Here is a 15,437-nt window from a genome sequence, read left to right as displayed (position 1 = left end):
TTTGCAAATGCTTTCTTCTAATCTGTGGCTTATCTTCCCCCCGCCCCCATGTAAATGGACCCTATATGTTTTTAGATCAGTTTTAGATAAATCAAACTTTAAAAGATAGTACAGAGTTTCTATATTATTAACATTTTACATTAGTACAGTGCATTTGTTATAATTAGTGAACTAATATTGACACATTATTGTTAAGTAAATTCTAGAGTCTATTCAGACTTTCTAAGTTTTTCCCTAGTGTCCTTTTCCTGCCCCAGGATTCCATCCTAGATACCATATTACATTTAGTTGGCATGTTTTTGATGACCTTGACAGTGTTGAAGAGTGTGGGCAAAATACTTTGTGGGATGTCTCTCTCTATTGGAATTTGATGTTTTTCTTCATGATTAGAATTGGATTATGGGTGTTGAGAAGGAAGATCACAGAGATAAAATGCCATTTACATCAAATCAGGGGTACATATTATTAACATGAGTTATGGCTTGATATTAATCTTGTTACCTGGCTGAGGTACAGGTGTCTTCACTATGAACTGACTCTTCATTTTTCCCTTTTCTTACTGTACTTAAGGAAATCACTATAGTTCAGCCCATACTTAAGGAGTGGGCAGGTGTGCTCTCCTTTCTGAGGCTGGAATATCTATATAAATGGTGTGGAATTTGGTACATATTTGTTTCTTTTCCACTATTGAGCTTTCTACTTATCAGTATGGACTCATTTTATACTTTGGGTTATAATTCAGTACTGCTTTGTTACTCAAATTGCTCTAGGCTTGGCCATTAGGAGCTCTTTCACTTGGCTCCTGTGTCCATTTGACATATCCCCATCAATGAGGTTGGACTTTTTATTTTTTTTCAGGGCAGGGGGTTGCGTTTTCTTTTTCTTTTTCATCTTGGAAAGTATTTTCTTACTCTCTGGCAGTGCAAGATGCTCCAGGCTCATCTTGGGTATTTCCTGCCCAATCCTAGAATCAGTTACTTCTCCAAGGAACTCTGGTTCCTTTTATTGAAGAATGGTGTTAGAAACCAAGCTAGGTATGCTCATTGCTACTGAGGTGTTATTTCTTTTAGGCCCTTTTGGTGCTGACAGAACTAAGAAATATGTGCGTGTATACTAACCTGCGTATATACACATATCTATAATTATATGATCATACATACCTATATTAAGCTAAACAAGCTCATACTGATGTCTCCAACTCTAATCCGTTACATGGATTATTCTAGCCTCCTATCCTTCCCTATCTACAAATTTCAGTTCCAACAATGAGAAAGGAGTTAATCCATTTTGAGTAGGTTTCTGTGTGTGATGTCAGATAAGGGTTAGGTTCATTATTTTATATGTGGACATTCAGTTTTCACAACACTGCCTGTTGAGGCTATCCTTTCCCCAGTGTGTATTCTTGGCACCCTTGTTGAAGATCAGTTGACTATATTTGTGTGTATGTACTTCTGGGTGCTCTATTGTATTTCATTAGTCTTCATGCCTGTTTTTATGTTACACTTTGCTGTTTTTGATTTTTGTAGCTTTTTTCATACATTTGTAGGCCCCTGTCAGGAAGGATGAGGCCTCCAGCTTTGTTTGTTCTCAGGATTGTGTGTGTGTGTGTGTGTGTGTGTGTGTATGTCTACTAGGGGTCTTTGTGGTTCCTTTGAATTTTGGGGTTTTGGGATTGCTTTTTCCTATTTCTGCAAAAAATGTCATTGAGATTTTGATAGGGATTGCATTGAATCTGTAGATTGCTTTGAGTCCTGTGGATATTTCAAAAATATTGAATCTTTAATGCATGACCAGTGCTGTCTTTTATTTGTGTCTTGTTTAATTTCTTTTAGCAATGTTTTGTAGTTTTCAGTGTACAAGTTTTCTGCCTCCTTGGTTAAGTTTATTTCTAAATATTTCATTCTTTTTGGTGCTATTGTAAATGGGATTTTCTTAATTTCTTTTTTGCCTTGTTCATGATTTATGTATGCTGAATCTGTATTCTGCATCTTTACTGAATTCTTTTATTGGTTCTAACAGCATTTTTAAAATAAGGTTTTCTGCATATAAGATTGCATCATTAATGAACAAAGATAATTTTAGTTCTTTCTTTCTGATGTGGATGCCTTTGACTTCTTTTTATTGCCTAATTGCTCTAGCTAGGTCTTTCGGTACTATATGGCATAGAAGTGGCAAGAGTAGACATCTTTGTCTTCTTGATCTTAGAGAAAAAGCTTTCAGTTTTTCACTTAAGTATGATGTTAGCTGTAGGCTTTCATATGTGGCCTTTATTATGTTTAGATAATTTTCTCTATTTCTAATGGTTGAAAGTGTTTTTATCATGAAAAGGTGTTAATTTTCGTCAAATGCTTTTTCTGCATCTATTGAATTCATTATGTGATTTTTATCCTTTCTGTTAATGTGATTGATTGATTGATTTTCATATGTTGAACCATCTTTGCATCCCAGGGATAAATTTCACTTGATCATGGTATATGATTTTTTTTAATGTGTTGTTGAATTTGGCTTGCTATTGTTTTGTTGAGGATATTTGTACCTATGTTTGTTAGGGATATTGGCGTGTGGTCTTTTTTTGTCATGTCTTTGTCTGGGTTTAGTGTCAGGATCATGGTGACCTCGTAAAATGAATTTGAAAGTGTTTCCTCTTCAGTTTTTTGGAAGAGTTTGAGAAAGATTGATTTTAATTCTTCTTTAAATATTTGATAGAATTCTTCAGTGGAGCCCTCTGGTCCTTGACTTTTCTGTGTTGGGAGGTTTTTGATTACTGATTCAATCTCCTTGCTAGTTGTAAGTCTTAACATATTGTATTTTCTCAGGATTCAGTCATTGTAGGTTGTGTGTTTCTAGGAATTTATCTGTTTCTCTTAGGTTATCTAAGTTGTTAGCCTATAATGATTCATATTAGTCTCTTGTAATCCTTCTTATTTCTGTGGCATCAGAAGTAGTATCCTCTGTTTCATTGCTGATTTTTTAATGTGAATTTTCTTTTGTTCTTAGTCTAGCTAAAGATTCGTCAATTTACTATTTTCAAATAACTAACTCTTAGTTTCATTGATTTTTATTTTGTTTTATATTCTATATTTCGTTTATTTATGCTTCAATCTTTATTATTTCCTTCTGCTGCTAACTTTGGGTATAATTTATTCTTATTTTTCTAGTGGTTGAAGAGTATCTTGTTTAATTTTCACATATATGTCAATTTTCTAGTTTTCTTAGGCCATTGATTTCTAGTTTTATTCCACTGTGGTCTGAAGAGATAGTAGGTCTGATTTCAGTCATCTTAAATTCATTAAGACTTGTTTTGTAACCTAACATCTGGGCAATTCTGGATAATGTTCCATGTGCTTTTGGGAAGAATGTGTATTCTGTTGCTGTTGGGTGGAATGTTCTGTATATGTCTGTTAGGTCTATGTGATCTATAGTGTTGTTCAAGTCCTCTCTTCCACTATTGATATGTCTGGATGCCCTATTATTGAAAGTGGGGATACTGAAACCTACCATTATTGTGTTGCTGTTTGTTTCTCCTTTCATTTCCCTCAATGTTTGATTCATATATTTGGATGCTTTAATGTTGGGTACTATGTATTTATCATTGTTAGATCTTCCTGGTGATTGACCATTTTATCATTGTATAATATCCTTCATAAATTTCTGTGTCTGTGTTGTTTCGTGCAGATTCCCAATTAGTGATTTGTGGGTTTCTCAGATGTCCATAATCTCTCTTTCCTTCTGGCGTCAGTCTGTGGTACTACAGGTTTTCTGAACTGTCACAAACAGCCCCACTCTTTCGTTCTCAGATGCCCAAGGTTTCTAGAGTTTTCTAGGTCCTGTCAGTACCCCGAGTCAGGCAAGAGAGAAATCAGTCCCTTAGGAAGCCCTAAAACATCAGAACATTGGATACATGCTCCACAATTCTCTCCTCCATACCCAGTTCCCGGGGAAAGGCTACCAAGTTGTATCAGCCTCCACTGTACTGCAGGTCCTCTGGAATGACAGCAAGCAGCCAAGCTCTCTTCTGTCCTCAGCGACCTCTAGGCATCTAGAGTATTCCAAGTCCTGTCCATAATCCCAGACAGAAAACGGTCACTTGGGCAGCCTCCTGTAAACCCAGAATGCTGAAGTCATGCTCCAACTTCTCCTTTCCCTGGGAGAAACCAGGAGCTGGGAGTTTTCTGCTGGTTCCATGCTGAGCTGTGGAGGTGGACTATGGTGAATGAATGCCACAAATGTTCCTATTGGAGATGCAGCTCGTTTTGTGTTCTCTTAAGGTACAGATGCATCTTAACTGGTCTCTGGATTACTCACAAAAGAAATTGGTCTGTATGTTGTTGACTTCAGATCTCAGGTAGTCAGGGGCTTTCTATTCTGCTGTCTTGCCGATGTTACTCCACTTTACAGTTCCACAATGAATGAGAGTTGTTGTTTTGAATTCTCAGCAGCATTAGGTATGATCAGTATTTTGAGTTGTAGCTATTCTAATAGAGATGTAGTAGTATCTCACTGTTGTTTTAATTTGCAGTTCCCTAGTGACCAAGGATGTTGAGCATCTTTTCTTATGCATGTTTTCTATCTGTACATATTCTTTGGTGAGGTGTCTATTCAGATGTGTTCGCTTATTTTTAATTAGGTTGTCTTAATGTTGATTTTTCAAAGTTCTTTGTATATTTTAGATAGAAGTTCTTTATTAGACATGTGTTTTGCAAACGCCTTCTTCCAGTCTGTGGCTTGTTGTTTCATTCTCCCAACTGTCTTCAAAGGCTGAAGTTTTAAATTTTGAAGAAGTTCAGTTGACCAGTTCTTTTTTGGATCATGCTTTTGGCATCATATCTAAGAAATCATCGTGTAACCTAGACTAACAAAGGTGATCTCCTAAATTGTCTTTTAGAAATGTGATAGTTTCAGTTTTACATTTAGGTCTATGTTCTATTTTGTGTTAATTTTTGAATATGGCACACGGTGTGGCTCAAAGTTCACTTTTAGCATGTGAATATTCAATTATTTCAGCACCATTTGCTGAAAAGGCTATCCTTTCTCTACTGAACTGCCTCTGTGCCTTTGTCAAAAATTAATTGTTCAGGCTGGGCATGGTGGCTCACGCCTGTAATACCAGCACTTCAGGAGGCCGAGGTGGCCTGATCATTTGACGTCAGGAGTTCGAGACCAGCCTGGCTAAGGTGGTGAAATCCCATCTCTACTAAAAATACAGAAATTATCTGGGCATGGTGTTGCATGCCTGTAATCTCAGCTACTGGGAGATTGAGGCAGGAGAATTGCCTAAACCTGGGAGGTGGAGGTTTCAGTGAGCCGAAATCGTGCCACCGCACTCCAGCCTGAATGACAAAGACTCTGCCAAAAATCCAAAACAAAACAAAACAATTGTTCGTATACATGTAGATCAATATCTGAACTCTGTTCTGTTCTATTCATCTATTTGTCTATGTTGATATCGACACCGTACCATCTTGGTTACTGTAGCTTTTTGATAAATTGATAAATCTTGTAATCTGGCAGTGTTAGCCCTCTAACTTTGTTGTTCTTTTTCAAAGTTGTTTTGGCTTTTTTAGGTCATTTGCATTTCCACATGAATTTTAGAATATTTTTGCTTCAGGGTTTATAATTTATATCAGATGAGAAAACTGCTATTATGCTTATCTTTGTTTCTCTGTAAATACCATGTCTTTTTCTCTGTATGCTTTTTAACTTTTTTTCGCCATGGGTTATGTGCGGTTTGATTGTGATGTACTTTGGGATAGTTGGTTGGTTGGTTGTTTCTTGTGTTTGCAGTTTGTTTTGTTTCTTGAATCCGTAGGTTTGTAGTTACCATCAAATTTGGAAAAATTTCAGTCATAATTTCTTGACTGTTTTTTGTCCTTCCCTGCACTTCAGGACAATTACACATATATTGGGCTGCTTGAAGTTCTCCAGTTTCTCAATGATACGTTTCATTCTTTTAAATTATTTTCCTCTGCATTTCATTCTTATATCTTTAAGAACAGTTATCATCTCTTTTACATTGTCTAATATGTCAAAACCAGTGTTTTTATCTCAAACATTGAAGTTTTGATCTCTAGCAATTCATATTGGTTTTTGTTTTTGTAAACACATTTTACATCTCAACCTAGTTTTTTAAACATATGGCATGTAGTTATAACTTTCCAGTCTTAATTTTAACACCAGTGTTAGTTTTGATTGACTAGTCTTCTCATTGTGGATCTTGTTTTCCTTTTTCTTTGCATGCCTGGTAATTTCTGATTGGGTGCCAGATGTGATGAATTTAACCTTATTGGCTGTTGGCTATTTTTATATTTCTGTAAATATCCTTGAGCTTTGTTATGAATTGAATGCAATTAAGTTACTTGGAAAGAGTGATCTATTAAGCTCTTGCTTTTCTGATTTGTGAGGCAGATCCAGTGCAGTGCTCAGTAATGGGCTAATTATTCCCTATCACTGAGGCAAGACTGTCTTGAGTACTTTACCTACTGTCTTGTGAATTAAGAGATTTTTCCAATGTAGTTGTTGGGAACAGGCACTATTGCTGGCAATGTATGAGAACCAGACCCTATTCCCTCTGATTTCTTCAAGTAGCTCTTTTTCCAGCCTTGGGTTGTTTCTTCACATGTACGTACTGATTGATAATCTGCTGAATACTCAAAGGGCAGTGTGCTCTAGGTTTCTAGGGTGGTTTTTCTCGGCAATTTCCTCCTCTTTGGTTTTCTCTCTTGTGAATTCTAGCTGCCTTGGTCTTCCTGGACTCTCAGTTCTACTTCCTCAATTCAGGGAGCCCTCCAGGCTCCCCATGGGTTCCTCTCTCTGAACTGTGGTCTGAAAACTCTGTAAAGTAAGCTGGAGCAGTCGTAGGCTGTACCTGCTTTGTTTCCTGTCACTCAGGTATCATTATCCTGTGTTCCCTGATACTTGGTGTCTTGAATGCCAGTGGTTTGTGTGTGTCAGGGAGTTGGGAGGGGGGTGGGTGACTATTTTTGTTTTTGATTGTTTCAAGTCATAGTGTAAATCCTGTACCTCCAAAGTAATTTTTATTTCAATAACTTTTGGAGTACAAGTGTTTTTTCGTTACACTGATGAATTACATAGTGTTGAATTCTGAGATTTTAGTGCACCCATCACCCAAATAGTGTACATTGTAACTCAGTAGTTTTATATCCCTAGCCCCTTACCACCCTCCCATTTCTGTGTCTCTAAAATCCATTATATCACTCTGTATTCCTTTGCATACTCATAGCTTAGCTCCTACTTATCAGTGAGAACATATGGCTTTTGTTTTTTCACTCCTGTTATTTCACTTAGAATAATTGACCCAAGGTCCATCAAAGCTGTTGCAAATGCCATAATTTTGTTCATTTTAATGGCTTAGTCATGTTCCATTGATGTATATGCACATTTTCTTTATCCACTCATTAGTTGATGAACACTTAGGTTGTTTCCACATCTTTGCAATTCTGAATTGTGCTGCTATAAACATACATGTTAAAGTGTCTTTTTCACATAATGACCTCTTTTCCTTTGGATAGATACCCAGTAGTGGGATTGCTGGATCAAGTGGCAGATGTACTTTTAGCTTTTTAAGGAATCCCCATACTGCTTTCCATAGAGGTTGTACTGATTTCCATTTTCACCAGCAATGTATACACATTTATTTCCCCCACATCCACACCAACATCTATTGTTTTTTGACTTTTTAATAATGGCCATTCTTGGTAGGGGTAAGGTGGTATTTCATTGTGGTTTTAATTTGCATTTCCCTGATGATTGGCGATATTGAGCATTTATGTGGAGGTCATTTGTATATCTTCTTTTGACAAATGTCTATTTGTGTCGTGGCCCACTTTTCAATCAGATTATTTGTTTTCTTTCTTGGCGATTAGTTTGATTTCTTTGTAGATTCTGGATAGCAGTCCTTTGTTGGATGCATAGTTTGCAAATATTTTCTCCCATTCTGTGGATTGTCTGTTTACTTTGTTGATTATTTCTTTTACTGTGCAGAAGTCTTTTAGTTTAATTGGGTCCCATTTATTTAGTTTTGTTTTTGTTGCATTTGCTTTTGGAGTCTTAGTCATGAATTCTTTGCCTAGGCTGGTGTCTAGAAGAGTTTTTCTAATGTTGTCTTCTAGAATTTTTATAATTTTAGGTCTTTTTTGTATAAGGTGAGCGATCATGATTCGTTTCATTCTTCTACATGTGGCTTGCCAGTTTTCCCAGCACCATTTATTAAATAGGGTGTCTCTTCCCCAATTTATGTTTTTGTGTGCTTTGTTGAAGATCAGTTGACTACACATATTTGGCTTTACTTCTAGGTTCTCTATTCTGTTCCATTGGAGTATGTGCCTACTTTTATACCAGTACCATGCTGTTTTGGTAGCTATAGCCTTGTAGTATAATTTGTTCTTTTTGCTTAGGATTGCTTTGGCTATTCATACTCTTTCTGGGTTCCATATGAACTTTATGATTGTTTTTTCTAATTCTATGAAAAATGATGTTGGTATTTTGATGGGAATTGCATTGAATCTGTAGATTGCTTTGGGCACCATGGTCATTTGCACAATATTGATTCTTCTAATCCATGAGCATGGGATATGTTTCGTTTATGTTGTCTATGATTTCTTTCAGCACCGTTTTTGTAGTTCTCCTTGTAGAAATCTTTCACCTCATTGGTTAAATATACTCCTAGGTATTTTATTTTATTTTTGGCAGCTGTTGTAAAAGGGAAAATTCTGTACCTGTTAATCCATCTTGATTGGAAGTGTAAGCCCATGTCATTAAAATTTTAGGTTCAGAAAAAAAATATCTATTTTTGTTCTTACTCTAATGTGAACTGAATGCCTGAGAGATGTTGTGGGCAGTTAATTATAAAGTAGTGTAATTATGTTAATTCTGAAGTCATTAGAGAACATGAGAAAATAGAATACAATGTTTATTTTATCCCTGTAACTATAGCTTGATAAGATTGAATCTTAGAATTAGGGTCAAAAGCTGAGCTATATCGTGTAGCATTTTATTTTCTGCCTAGGGTTATTTAAGAAAAAGCATCCTAAAAATAGTTAAGACCCTTTTAAAGGAGAGCAGATTCAAATAAACTCCTTTGAGAGGATTTTCTCTCCTTGCAGATACAGAGTATGTAACTGGTAGGCTGTACCGCACAGACTGATCTACAGCTTGTCTAGCAAAAGTGGTTCTATCTTGTGATGACTTGCCTGGCAAAACCAAACGTAATTCATTGATAATAATGTCACGTATTCCTGTGATAATTGAAATAGTTAAGGTTATATTTGTTTAATATTGGGACATAATTATCTTCTAATAAAGCTAAAGTTTCTGTTAAGAATGCTATTTTCTTTGAAAAGCGAGTTACTTCTGTAGATAATACCTATGTTGAGAATGTGATATGATGATATTCATAGACTCTATGTCCAACCAAGATTGACATCTCCTGCTACTGATATTTTCTGTTTAGGATATATGATCAATATCTTATTTTTCTTTTAAGAAAAAAGAAGTTTTGAAGAAAACTTCACCGAGTTTAGGTGAAGTATTGTCTTTCATTTATGTGCTACCAGACGCCAAAGTTAACTGATTTAAAAGTTGATTTACTTTCTATTAAGTTCTCCAGCGCGGCACATTAGTTGTATGTGGATTTTTTTTTTTTTTTTTTTAGGGTCTCTTTGTTTTTTCCAACATAATGTTTCTGCATTCATCTATTCTTAAATTGAAAACCACATAATTTACTTCTTATAAAGTCTTAAATGTGAAACCAAGAAATTTAATTGAGCAGTAAAAACACTCTCTGAATGTAGACCATGATCTCAGTTTCTTCCATTTTTCCCCGTAGTAGAAAATAGACTTCTACATAAGAAAGCTAAAATATGTTAATATTTTTGTTAAAGGTTTAATATTATCAGAATACAACCCATTCAAGTTACATAATTACATTTTTATTTATTAAATATGGAATCATCTACTGAATTGCAATATATTAAATATACTGTTTCCTCTTAAATGAAACTGCTTGACAGTTAAAAAAAAATATATGGGCTTGCCATACTTGCAAGTCTTTTATGTTTTTAGATCTTATTTACTTATTTATATTTTTACAGTGAAATAGTAATTTAAAGAGAGGGTGGGAAAATTCTGTAGTCACTTGAGTTTCCTCTAGCCACATTTTGTTGCAAACCAGTTCCTCCTTTGAACATCTTTATAATTTAAGTCTTTAAAAATGCTTTCATTTCAAACACTAAATATTTCTATATTGGAAAAGTTTTTACAGTATATTATTTATTTTTTCCACATGCCCCACCCCTTTACAATATATTTTAAATGCTATCTTTGGATTTCATTTCTTTCTGTTTTGTAAGAATCATACTATAATTCACCCTGGTAAACTCAGTTTTTCTTTCAGTATTATGTGTACAATGTACATTGTACTGTACAATGATTGTATTAATGAAAAACACATAGTACACATTCAGTGTACATTTTCTTTCAGTGCTACGTGTTTTTCATTAATGTACACTTTTCATAATGTATATTGAAACTGAACATGTTGAAGCTCAGCAAGAGTTTTCGATTAATTTTGTTTATATTCTGAACAATTAGAATGTCTAAGTGTAAGGCAGAGTGTGAGCTTTGGAGTTGGGCATCTGGCTCGGTCACTTACTTGGCAAACTCTTTTTGTCTTGATGAACTTCCATATCTCTGTGGGAAGAGACAAAATGGGAAAAACAAAAATCTCATACATTTTGGATTGATTTAATTCTCACAAAATGTCTATGAAGCAAATTCTAATGTTATCTTCAGAGAAAAAAATGGCCAAGCTGAATAGCACCATGTGTAAGCACGTGGGCCGTTCTGCAGAACTGGCAGAGCTTCTGGCATAGAAGAAAGGGAGAGAGGAAATATTCTAGAGTCAAAGAGACTTAAGAGACCTCATTTGGATCCTCACTTGAAAAAACAACTGTAGAAACGTATTTTGGAGACAATTGGGGAAATGTGAATAAAATTCATTAAATAATGTCAAGGAGCTATTATTTTTGTTTGGTATGATAATGGTATTATGGTTAGATTTTCTTAATGCCCGTAATTTATAGATATATGTATAAGTGAAATCACATAAGGGATAAGATTCACCTTTAAATACATTAGAAGAAAACCCCACAACTGATTAAATGAAGCAAGTGTGACTTAATAGTTGCAGACTTTTGATAGTTGTGGAATCTGGGCGATGGTTATGTTTGAAATGTTTCAGAATTAAAAAAAGAAAAAGAATTTATGCAGTGGACTTAGATAACTGGGATACTAGTGACACAGATACAGTGACTACGCAAACATATGTTCCCAGGTGCCTGAAGGAGAACTCTCTTGAATGTCAGTGTATGACAAAAATACTTTTATCCGAATACTTTCATATTCACTTTGTAATTATTGTGAATGTGTAGATATGCTAATTTGCCCTAATATGGTTTATTAAGTTGGCCTCCCCATCTAAACTGTAATTTTCTCTGAGACTGAGAAGATCTGTTTGATATCTTTACTCTATCCTTTTCCCATTGCCCTTGCATGATTACTATTCAATGATTGCTGAATTAAACAACACTTTCGTTTAGGAAGATGCTGGATGCTAAACACCTATCTTACTCAGGCTTCTTATTGACATAGAAAATTCTGTACATGTTACATATACATGTGTTCCTTTTCTGATTTAAATAAAACTGATGGGCATTTATTTCTCCCATTGTGCAATATAGTCTGTGGAAATAGTAGCCAGTGTAGGATGCCTCAGCTCTCTCTTGCTCTGCAGGCCAAAACTCAGCTTTTAAAGTGGCAATTCCCAGTTATTTTGTTAAATGGATGTTAAAGTCATCCCTGGGTTGGAGTTTAGACTTTTATTGAAAAGCTGTTCTACTAATCACCAGTTAATGGATGAATAAAATTCACACTTTTGGTCTGTTCATTGTTTTATTGTCAACACATTCTTTCTCAAGGGAGAGAATGAATTTGGAAGTTGGAAGTCTTCAAATTAGGGAAGTCTGACAAATAGGCCAACTCTAACATTCATATTTACAATGGAGATTTTAAAAGAAGTTTGACATAACACACCTCACAAATGGATACCAATAAGTCAGTTTTAGGCATTATTTTTGAATACAAGGAGACTGTTCATTTCTTCTTTTTTAATATAAACACCCCATATGTTTAAATGTTTGTAAGGCATGTTGTTATCTTAAATAATATTTTTAAAAATCAAAGTGGTACAGACAAAAGTTCCTGGAAAAGCGCTGGTATCTTTTTTTTTTTTTTGATTGCTGAGTAATCCTGAAAAGAATTTCTTCCAAATAAAGGGATGTAGCTTTGTATTAAATTTTATAATAAAAGTTCTCAAATGATAAGATTCAAAATTCTAAACATTTTTAAGGATTACAAAAAGATATTCCTGACATCTTGCATGTTTTAAAACATAGTACAAAGTAAGCTTTTTATATGTAGGCATTTGTAATTTAAAAAAAAGTTTTATTTGTGTTTTCAGAATAAACGAGCTAACATAAATTGTACATATTTACAGCAATAAACTACATTTCAGAAGCTGCACAACAACTTTTGTAAGTACAGCTGATGATTTTTGACACCAGCTTTCAAATGTGTTTTCATTCTTTCATTTGCTGCAACATTTAAACTCTTGTAGTACCAAAGCAAAGGAAACACCAACTTATTTTATAGCAAAGCCACATTACTAACAAAAATACTGAGTGAACGCCAGTGCTGTGACTGTTATGGTATCTCTGAGTCCTGAAATCGAGAGCACAAGCAATTCTTGTGTCCATACCTGATTGCATGTAAATTGATTTTGCATTTTACAAGAACACACAATTACTCAAGGAATGATTAAGAATAGAAAAAAGGCCATGAAGGGTAAAAGGGTCAGGAATCAGAGGCCACTGAACAGTTTCTTATTCACTGATTCACTGCTTAGGAGGAAATTGATATTTTTCTTTCACGTGTGTAAATCACAGTCAACAGGCTTCATGGATTTTGTCCACAGATAGCTTTTGAGATAACAAAGCCATAAATGTCACATACATTAAGCACATAAAAAGGAATTAATGAAACAGAGTATTTTAGTCAAATCCCTAACAGAAAGGGTACGGTTAAGCACACACAGTATGAAAGTTTGCTTTCAAATGTAAAAAGCAACTACAGAAAATCACAAGTTTCATTGGACAGAACAGCAATTTCAATCAGAAAATGCAGCATATATTGATACAAAGTAGAAAACTTGAAATATAAAAGTAAGGAGTCTACCTTTAACTTTCTTGGCATTTTTTTAAACCTGTCCCATTTCATTACAATTTCTGCAGGTTTTACTGAAATACTCATTCTTGACATTTAGCTTCTTTAGTGGTCTGGTAGGTATACAAAAGTATTACCTGCTTCGGTAAGAAAGCGGATGCTTATGTCAAAAAGCCTTAAAATATTGTAATTTATGTTTATTTGCAATGAAAGAAGTCTACTTGGTAAAAATAAAGAGGGAGAAAAGGATTCTTTTATTTACAAGAATTGTAATATCAATCAGGATAAGAATTGGTTAAATCATGTTTGGTAGGAGGATAGACAGCAAATTGGTAACTGGAGATCTAAAAACACAAGGTATAAAACACTTAACGTGTAACATATTTGGTGAGTTTAGCATAACGGATTTTGAGAGGCAACAGAAGGTATGTATTTCTTTCTGTATATACATAGCACCTGCTTTTGAAAGCCCCAGCTATTTAGTACAGGATGCTATGAATTAAAAAGCAGGAGACTGGTGTGGAAAGTTCAGCTAATTTTCTGAGTCAATCAAGTTTTAGGTGAGGTGGTAGCCAAAGAGGTGTCCCATTGCTGGCAGGATAGTAGTTTCCTAAGTTTTAGTCTCATGAGTCCTGCTTTCTCAAACCTCTTGAATCACTGTAGGATTAGGCCCCTTGAGTAAAGTCAAGAGGAGCAAAATAATGATTCAGAGATGATAGATAGGTTTTCAAGCAAGCCACCCTCAACCCAGATGCCTTTCTTTCAAAAGCAATTTTATTTGTATTAAACAATATTAAACTTCCCAATTTTCATGTCTGTTAACTTTTTAAATGACATGACCTTTCACATTAGCCATCAGGCTCCCATCATGATGGCACCGCATGCTGCATGGTGGTTAAACAGGAAAAAGCTTATTTTAAAATGTCAAAAAGTTTTTGGTCCTTGTAAACATTTAAGTCATTTGGAATTTTCAAAGCTGTTGTGAAATCTTGGCTTTGTATAATGCCACATGGTAGTTTTTGTTTGTTTGTTTGTTTTGTTTTTTCCTTTATTTAGGCAGGGTCTCACTCTGTCACCCAGGCTGGAGTGCAGTGGTACGATCTCAGCTCACTGCAGCCTTGACCCCCCGGGCTCAAGTGATCCACCCACCTCAGCCTTCCAAGTAGCTGGGACAACAGGCACGTGCCACCATGCCTGGCTAATTTTTGTATTTTAAGTAGAGATGGGTTTTCACCATGTTGTCCTAGCTGGTCTTGAGCAATCAGCCCACCTCAGACCCCCAAAATGCTGGGATTACAGGTGTGAACCACTGTGCTTGGCTCACGTGGTAGTTTTTTATCAAGAAAGAGAGTTATTGACTTTCCTTGAGATAAGGAGTTGAGCAACACAAGTCAATAAATATTTGTGTATATAATGAACATTCCCTTCTTGGAAGAGTACTGGATGTTCTGAATATGAAAGAACACTTGGATATATAATTCTGTTTTCCATGACACTGAAGTTAAGTTAGAATAATCAAAGGACTTCCCTAAAATTGTCTCAGGGGCATTGTTGTAAAATGTCAAGCTTTATCCAGTGAGTATTTTAAAAAGATGTAAGAAACAGATCAACAATGAGTTAATTAGCTTACAAAAAGAAAAAGCAGATACACTGCAATTCAGTTTATTTGGGGAGTATCAGGTAGAAAAATGTGTTATCTAGTAAACTGGAATGGTTGATTGCCACTCTGAGGTAAGGCTTGCAAATTATACATTTCTTGTATGCAAATTAGTAAATTATTTAACAGGACAACTGGAAAGTTAATAATTTAAAAAGGGGACAGAGGCAGAAAATGCATTTCCTTGTACATCTATTATATTGTATGCACTCTTGAGAAGCAGTGGTGAATGTCAAGAACTGTCCATTCCTCTTATATAGTTCTAAATCTTCTATTTATATCTTGGCAGAAATAGGATTTGTTGTGCAGTACCTTCTGGGAGTATTAGGATTCACATGGGAATGTTCCATCAATAATATAGTGTTGCCCCAGCTTCAAGAATAAATACCCTGTAGAACCTAGATTTAAAAGGGCATTAATAAGGCAAACAATGATAAACAGTGGGGGAAAAACCATAAAAGAAAACTTTCCTTTTTCCATAAAG

The 15,437-nt window shown here is 35.1% G+C and overlaps 1 protein-coding gene across 1 annotated transcript in view; it reads right to left on the bottom strand.

Annotated features, from left to right (window-relative positions):
• Positions 1-8,677: 8,677 nt before the first annotated feature.
• The window catches only part of GABRB1 (gamma-aminobutyric acid type A receptor beta1 subunit), a 417,769-nt gene continuing 411,009 nt past the window's right edge, over positions 8,678-15,437 (bottom strand). Inside the window, exon 9 of the mRNA XM_017958684.3 lies at positions 8,678-10,707. Coding sequence (XP_017814173.1) covers positions 10,666-10,707 — 42 coding nt within the window. The 3' untranslated portion in view covers positions 8,678-10,665. The remainder of the gene's footprint in view (positions 10,708-15,437) is intronic.

The sequence above is a fragment of the Papio anubis genome, chromosome 3, assembly GCF_008728515.1.
Source record: "Papio anubis isolate 15944 chromosome 3, Panubis1.0, whole genome shotgun sequence".
In the NCBI taxonomy this organism is placed as follows: Eukaryota; Metazoa; Chordata; class Mammalia; order Primates; family Cercopithecidae; genus Papio; species Papio anubis.
Note: the sequence above shows the minus strand (reverse complement) of the source record. Positions and strands in the feature narration are given on the sequence as shown.